We start from the raw sequence: 8,645 nt of genomic DNA on the forward strand, positions 1-8,645 counted from the left end.
GCTCTGATATGTTGAATGGCTTGTTGAGTACAAAAGCCATGAATGTGGATTGAAACATGATCCTGAATTCATCAAATCCACTCTTTCTCCCTCCAAGACAGTGTATAAGAACGAGAAGCAAATACTTATAATGCCCTCAGAGAAAGGCCATGTTGTACTGTGACCTGTCTCACCCTTATACGTCAATCTCCCGAATAGACCTTTAATCAGCTCTTTGTCGAACTCGCAACGGTCATCAACGGTATCGGGAAACCGTAATACCTTCCGTATCACATCCACATCTATAGTTATCTTCTTGTTCTGGATTTCAGCTTCAATGTGCTTCTCGGCATCAATATATTTAGCGGAATCCCAGTATGGGCGGATAATGCTAAAATATACGGGTACATAAGCAGAAATGGCATAGTGGGTCATTGAACGTTGAAGAAAAGCAATCATGCTACCAAATAGACCTCTACCGACAAAATCATCGAGCAAGAAAGCACATATGTTATGCTTCTTGTCGTACGTCAGTTGAGCAACTTGAACCTCCTCAGTGGCAGGTTCATTACTTGGTCAACTGGTTGCTCTTGAGCTGTAGCATCAACGTACTGTTCGTCATCCATTTATGTGAAAACGGAGCATTAGAATCTAAAAAATTACATTAAAAAGTATAAGTTTTCACTAAACTTAGTGAAAAACTACATACTGTTTACACTTAACAAGTCCTATTCGTTATACATTCGTCATGTTTTGAGTAACGAATGAACCCATTCGTTATGTGTAATATTAACGAATGATTTCATTCGTTAAGGTTAACCAATGATCACATTTGTTATGAATGTATACGAATGATTTCATTCATTGTAAAGATATACGAATGATCTCATTCATCATAAAGATGTACGAATGGTCTCATTCGTCATTAAATTTCACGAATGGCAACACCATTCGTTATACACAACGAATGCAACACCATTGTGTCTTTTTTTCCCTTTATAGTGTGTTATTTTTTGCGATCTATTATGGCTTTTTTAGTTATAATTGTGTCTTTTGTTCATTTTCGTTATTGTGTTCTTTATCTCGGCATTCTGTCTTTTCGTCAACTCTTTATTTTTTTATATTTTATTTATTATTATTTTTTGAGAGAGGATGACAACGGAAACGTTTTTATTTTTAATTTTTTTTTGTTTTTTTATCTATATTTTAAGTTATGATTTTCTTATTATCTTTTTGAATTTATTTTTAGAAGTTTTTGTGTGGTTAAAAATTATTTTCACACTACTCCATTTTTTCCCCGTTGTATTTTAACTTTACCCTCAATTACTATACTAATCATTAATCCACATAAATTCCCAAAAGTAAATAAATATGCAAATTAAACAACATATCCAAAAGAAAAACAAAATAAACAAAAATTCACTTTTGACCATAGCCTTCTAATATCATAATTAACACTTGATCTGCCATGATTTTGTAATTCAATGTTTTACTTCACCAAATATCCCAAGACAAACCCGAGCAGAGCGATAACAATGACATATGCGATAGGAAAACCACCACGGCTTTTGCTACCTTGATGTCTCAACAGTTCCTACAAAAAGGGAAAAAAAATCCGAAATCAATGAAAATGAAAAGAATAAGAAACTGAAATATGTGCGTTATAAAAAAAAACAGGATACAGTTAATTATAAACATACCAGTTCTTGGTGAAGCTTGTTAGATTGTTGAATTGCAGAATTCTTCTCATCAGTCAGCTTGGAGATAAGAGCCTTTGTCTGAAAACAGCATATAAAAACAGAATACAGTTGTTATGCATAGAATATAACAAACATGAACAAAACTTTTTGTTCATTTGGTCATACGAACGAACATGAACACATGTCGCGTTCGTTCATTTATGTTCGTGAACGTTTGTCCATTTACGCTCGTTTATGTTAGTCGGTTTACGTTCATTTAAGTTGGTTTGCTTATACGAACAAACACAAACTAAACTTTTTGTTCATTTAGTTATACGAACAAACATTAACACATGTCCTGTCCATTCATTTATGTTCGTGAAAGTTCGTTCATTTACGCTCGTTTATGTTAGTCCGTTTACGTTCATTTAAGTTCGTTTGCTTATACGAACGACCAAGAACAAAACTTTTTGTTCGTTTAGTTATACGAACAAACACTAACACATGTCCTGTTCATTCATTTAAGTTCGTGAAAGTTGTTTACATTCATTTAAATTTGTTTGTTTATATAGTCATCAATATTTTTTATACCCACCACAATTTAGACTAGTTTTATTGGCTGGGCAGATTGATGTTCACATTTACTTTTAACTGGAGTTTGATGAATTATATTCATTTGTTAACGTTCGTGTACTGTTCATTTATACTATTAAGTATTATCAAACGATCATGAACACAAACACGCTCATTTTCTTAACGAACGACCACGAACATGTCCCATTCATGAACCGTTCGCTTATACTGTTAACAAACGAACATAGACAATCACGAACACACTCATTTTCTTAACAAAGGAACACAAACAACAAACCCATTTGTTTAGTTGTCCGTGCTCCATTGTTTTTTGGTTAAAGTTGAATGAACTAACATGAACATGACTTGTTCGTTTACAGGCCTTAACATAACCGCCAATGCAAAAAACTATGAAAAACTTTATATTAGCACACAATCTTTCATCAATTAATAATAAACAGTAGCTCAGAAAATAACCTCTGATGATATCACGTGAGATTCAGCATAAGATCTTGGAACCTGCAAATAAAAAACTAATTCATTAGTATGTCAGTCAAATAACCGACACTACGTTATAAACCAAATTTGAACAGTACCTCTGTTGTGTTTACAGTCCCATTGTCCAAAAGCGATGCTCTTGGTGATGAACCTTCCTCTGATCCTTCTCTTACGGGTGACGGTGGTTGTGGTGGAGCAACATAACTAACTTTTAATTTGCATTCATCCACTTGATTTCCAGATTCCTTGTTAAACTGTTGAAAAAAAAAGATTTATAAAACTTTAAATTTCAAATTTTTATTCATCAAAATGATTACCAATTCGGGGGTAATATCTTTGGTGGTGGCTCCGGGACTTGCAACCGCACTTTGAAGTAAAAACTTGTCCTTGCATTGCATATCAGGAGGAGCCTCCTTTTGGGCTTGCATTGTAACTGTGATAACATGAGTGTGCAAAAGCCGGAAATATGTTCAATATTTATGCAATAAAGATAGTTAGATATATATTATAAAAAGGAAAGGGGGAACCTGTAACATCACAAGTAGCGTGAGGCAACACGACCCCAGTGTTAGGTCGAACACAGTACTTTTTCGGATTTGTAGTTTTCACCTGAAATGTAAGCAATACAAAGAATGCAATAACGGTGGAATTAAAAATCAGTGTTGTAAAAATCGGTTGTAGGCGGAAATTAATCGCTAATCGCTGGGCTGCTGATGCAATTCCAACTAATCAGCCCCTAAAATCCGTAATCGGCCAAAGACAGTCAAATTTTGGTTAAAAATTGGTCAAAATCTTTGGATTATTCGAAAATCAATACTTATTAATCCAATTCGACTAACAAGTTTCAATTTTAAAAATTTTGTATAGATCTACATATACAAATTTGAAAAGTTATATATAAAAGAGTGAACTTTGGTGTTCGTCCCCGTGGTTTGTCCAAATCTACAGTTTTAGTCCAATAGTTTCAAATTTGCGATTTTCGTCCCTGTGGTTTCATTTCACTTGCAATTAAACCCGACTCCACTAACCCCGTTAAGTCTGGTCGTTAAACCCATCATCGTGCCTCTCACTTGAGGGGCAGTTTTGTCCTTTTTCTCACCAAATAAACCCAGCCCTAATTCGCAAGCCCTCCTCACGTGAGGGGTTGGGGTGTATTTGGGAAAAAAGAACAAAACCGCCCCTTACTTGAGGGGCACGCTGATGGGTTTAACGACCGGACTTAACGGCGTTAGTGGAGTTGGTGCAAGTGAAATGAAACAATATGAATGAAAATAGCTAATTTGAAACTATTGGACTAAAACCGCAAATTCGGACAAACCACATAGATGAAAATCGCTGTATACTCTATAAAATTTCGACAGATTGGCGGCTAGTTTGTATCACACCGCCCGTGTAGCAACATTGTCGAAAATTGATTACATTAGTTGGAGGCTTTACTGAATTCCAATTCTATGAAACCCTAATTGTGAAGAATCTTCATAATTAGATTCGAAAACTGAAAAACGTATCTCACCAAAGCAACTCACAATATCCTGATTTAAAAAGAAGCTTAAAACGATATTATGAAACTAACCTTGAATGCGACATGACTGTTGGTATTGTTCTTCAATTGCATAGAACACGAGATCTGCTTCTTCAATTCAACTGCCAAACACAAACCCATATCACATTATTAAATACTAAATAGAAATAGCAACAGATCTGAAAACAACATAATCACGAAATAAATTACAAGGAAACTCAAGCTCTTGAGGCTGGACAGTAAGAAGCTCTTCGGAACTCATTTTCCAAACAAACGAAGCCGAGAGGTCAACGGATGAAGGAATATTCCGTTGACGACGTCAGTGACAGAGATCTCGTTTTCGAAACGTGTGTCTTTTGTTTTGTGAAACAAGGCGCTCTTGTTTGTCTTTTTGCCTTTTCTTATCCTAGTCACCCGTTTGTTTCTTTGTTTGTTTACCTGAAGTTACGGTTATATTCGGTCTAACGTTTAAACATATCAAGTTCGTGGCTATGTCCAAAATCTACTCTTCGATCGCCATGAGACCGTACCCCCGATGTGCAGGAACCGAATGAAATCTGTAAACCCTCGCCCCATGTCAGAGAACCTGAGATTAAACCTCTTATTCGTTCCTTCACTTGGATGCCAGTCGAACTATCCCAAGCGGTTGCGTACCCACTAGGGAGGTTTAGCGGTTTAGCTAACAATTCGTTCGGTTCAAACTCAATTTAAAAAAATGTTAAATAATGTAATTAGAGTCTATAAAACTGTATGAAAACTAAGTAGTAAAAAAAGTCATAAAAGACTTAGGAAATAATAATGAATAAAGCATAAAGTCAAGCTTAAGTTTAAAAAACTATTCATAAGTCTAGCTTGAGCTACTTGCGTTTATATATATATATATATATATATATATATATATTAAAAAAACAACTTAAAATAAAAGTGAACTCAGGTATTCATTAGTTAAACGAGTTGTTTTCGAGCTTAGGCTTGTATCGACTCTTTAAACCCCTATTGCACATCTCACATTACTATTAATGCAAGAGTGTAGCCAGTTCACTTGTTAATATCATATATTTGGTTAGTTCAAGGTAGTTTCTTATGATGTGTAAGATGAAGAAATTAGTTAGACTTCTTTTTCCTTTTAAAGTATTTTTATTTTTTATAACTTGCGTGGTGATGATTTGAAATGTTATCAAGTATTTTAATTTTGCTGTACTAATTTTATTGTATATGCCTATATGGTATTTTTTTTTAAATGTCATATTGCTTAACATGTTAGCCGAATTTCAAAAAGATAAAATACATAACATAGCTCTATTTTCAATCCATTTAAACAAAAATAGTTTGATTTCATATGTCGTTTTCAAAAGCAAACCGTAATCCCTCCTAGACAAGAAAGTGTGAGTTTTCAAAATCAAACATATAGTTGACTACGTCAAGGCTAGCTTAAGTTTATATCTTTTTAAGACCCTGAGCTTGAATATATAAAGATAAAAGATTCAACATGTTGAGTGATGGTGAGAGAAAATTACCATGACATATGCATAGCTAACTTCAAATAGTTGTCAAGAAATTACACCCGAAAGGATATGTTTGTGCGTCCTAATCCTTAGATTTAAATTGTTCTATAAAACCTGAGATAACTATGGCATGTGGAATCGAATAAAATAAACAGAAACAAAGATAGAAATTGTATGTGTATGGATAATTGAATGATTGTTTTGTGATTGAATGCTTTGATCATACATGCACATGTACATACATCATTTAAGCCCCATTCCATCATAGATGAGCTCCTCCTGAATGGGTGATTACACTACAAGCACACATACATAATAAAAATTCAAGGTCCCCGTTTATAAAGAAACTGGAATTCTCGCACGCACCCAAGTTCTCGCACGCCGTATGTTGTTGCTTAGCTGTAAGTCCCATTTGCTTCAAGTAATCGCTTAACCTTCTTGAATATTCAAGTTATTTTCTTTTGATATTGTAAGTCATTTTTGTTCCTTACAATCTCCCCCCTTGACTCATGGTATCAAAATTTCGTTTAGCTTCGTCACACATCTATATGAATCATCCGCTAATGCGAGACCGAGACCTTTTATTGTAATAACCCCTACCTCAAAATCAGATATCCTAAATTAATCGTTCAAGTCTTCTTATCTAATCTCTAGTGATGTGGTGAAAATAGTCAATTAAATATTAACTAAATTAAACAAGTAATAAAAACTAGACTTAAGACTCAACTACACATAACACCGGCAAGTGAACCGATCAATTGTACTAAAGCTAAGTAAATCCGAAATATCGAACCCATAGGACTCTATAAATTACGTTAATTAACTAATTAGACTCGATTTACGACACGACTATTTATTATTAATGTTTTAAGGGGGTTTTTAAACTAATATTAAACTAAGAAAGTAAATAAACAAGTAAACTAGAAATAAGCAATTAAACACAAGATCGAAACCAATAAGAGAAGGAATCTACCTAGGTAAGAATCCCATGCATCAACAATCATCAAGCAATGGACAAATAACATGATATGGAAACTGATTTCTAACCGTATTCATCTAAGAAACCCTAAAGGACCCTCAATTGCATTAAGTAAAATCCGAAAGAATGAATATTAGATTATTAAGCAATCAGTTATATTGACTTCCTCACAGTTATCAAATAGGGTTGATTAATAGTATCTAAAGCAAGCAATATCACGAAACGCTAAACCCTAGATAACTTGATAAACTTATCATGACATCAGGAACAAGGATCAACACAATAACCAAGCAAGAATGTTGTCAATAATCTAACCGAGAATGCGATTGACCAAGACACATGAGCAACTCCTCACCTTACAGCTATTGGAATTTAGCAGAACATTTAAAACCCTAACCAACGATTAACAAGCTTCTGTGATTTAATAGGCCTATTCAATCACAATAATCAAAACACCAAGTAATGATTAAACATAAACCCTAAATCTAAAGAACACAATCAAAAGATTAAAGATCTATGTGAAGCAAGAGTTAACAATTATCAAGATAACAAATATTCATATGCATCATGAAAACAAAATCAAGTCTTTACTATTAATATGACGAAACCATAATCAAATCATTATCCAAAGCAAGAATCAAATCAACACATGTTCATCAAACCTAGGTAGACATGAAGTCTAGCCTAGCATAGTCATAATCAAAGATAAATAACTAAAACCAAGTAAACAAAAGAGAAACATGCTAGAAATTGAACAAAGATAATGAAGAAGAACGAAAGAACCCTTCTTAATCTACCCTTGAAAAATCGTGTGAAAGCTCTATGATCTCTAATGTGTTCAACCTCCAAAAACCTTCAAAACCTTGCTCTTTCCTCTCCAAAATCGGTTGCCTTCAGTTGTATTTTCGTTTAGGTTTATAATCACACACACACACACACACACACACACACACACACACACACACACACACACATATATATATATTATATATCGAGCTGGGCTTGTAACTTGCAAAATATAACTGTCCAGAAGCCCTAGATGCCGCGCGACGGGCTTTAGCCTCCCCGGTCGCGCGGCGCGGCGCACACCAGGAGGGAATTTTCGAAATTTTGCTTTTTTATTTATTAAATCAATACTAGAGCTTGTTAAATCTCTTCCTTGAACTCCACGTAACAATTAGAAACTTCTAGACCTTCTTTCCCTTGACCACCAAGCTATAAATCTATAAAGAAAATAACAAAACATTAGTGATGTAATCATGTAATCATTGACGAGCAAAACGAACTTAAACTTCACATGAAATGATAGAAAGAATTAGATTTAACATGCAAGACACCAAAAGATACAAAACATGATATATATATAAAATACTTGACTCAAAACCTTAAATAATAAAAGATTAACAACACACGAACTAAACCGAACTCAAAACATTAAAAATACACAACTTTACAAGGGATTCAAGATATATAAATAGATGTATATCACTAGGAAACAAGTGTTTTTGAAATTTGATAAGGGTTTGAACATTCACTAATTGATCCTGAACAACCCTGTTTTTCCATTAGATGATAAAATGATTGATTCTTCATTTAAGGCTAACATGTTAAATTATCGTCACCCTAGTAAATAAGCATCTCTCAGACACTTGTAGCCTACATTTTCTAGATCCAATTCTAGAAGGACTTAAAATTTAAGTGAAAAAATAAATATTCTTAAACTCGATCGAGCAGTTGCAAAAACTTGTTTGTTTTTGAACTTCGTTGGTCAACCCGATTAGTAATATCCAAAACCAACAAAATACCCAATTAACGACAAGTTATCCCTCCAAATCAAAGTTATTGCCCCAAGAATAGTTGTTACACCATGAAGTTATCACTCGAACATGAGCAGGTGATAACTGGCTAAG

The 8,645-nt window shown here is 34.1% G+C and overlaps 1 protein-coding gene across 1 annotated transcript; it reads right to left on the reverse strand.

The window, feature by feature from the left end:
- Nucleotides 1–1,367: 1,367 nt before the first annotated feature.
- On the reverse strand, nt 1,368–4,513 carry LOC143535512 (vesicle-associated protein 1-2-like). The gene is made up of 8 exons (XM_077029741.1): nt 4,462–4,513; nt 4,303–4,373; nt 3,257–3,338; nt 3,047–3,162; nt 2,828–2,983; nt 2,709–2,750; nt 1,680–1,757; nt 1,368–1,573 (listed from the first exon to the last, which is right to left on the reverse strand). Exons 1-8 carry the CDS (start codon nt 4,511–4,513, stop codon nt 1,469–1,471), a joined length of 702 nt encoding a protein of 233 aa, XP_076885856.1. The 3' UTR covers nt 1,368–1,468.
- Between the last annotated feature and the right edge of the window lie 4,132 nt (nt 4,514–8,645).

The sequence above is a fragment of the Bidens hawaiensis genome, unplaced genomic scaffold (assembly GCF_021521415.1).
Source record: "Bidens hawaiensis isolate Kalapana, Puna unplaced genomic scaffold, B.hawaiensis_p1.1 tig00010562_1, whole genome shotgun sequence".
In the NCBI taxonomy this organism is placed as follows: Eukaryota; Viridiplantae; Streptophyta; class Magnoliopsida; order Asterales; family Asteraceae; genus Bidens; species Bidens hawaiensis.

Coding starts and splice junctions, on each gene's coding strand:
- LOC143535512 (XM_077029741.1), bottom strand. CDS start 4,513: ATGAGTTCCGAAGAGCTTCTTACTGTCCAGCCTCAAGAGCTTGAGTTT. Junction 4,374..4,461: donor TCAAGAGCTTGAGTTTCCTT/GTAATTTATTTC, acceptor TGTGTTTGGCAG/TTGAATTGAAGAAGCAGATC. Junction 1,574..1,679: donor ACAAGCTTCACCAAGAACTG/GTATGTTTATAA, acceptor CCCTTTTTGTAG/GAACTGTTGAGACATCAAGG.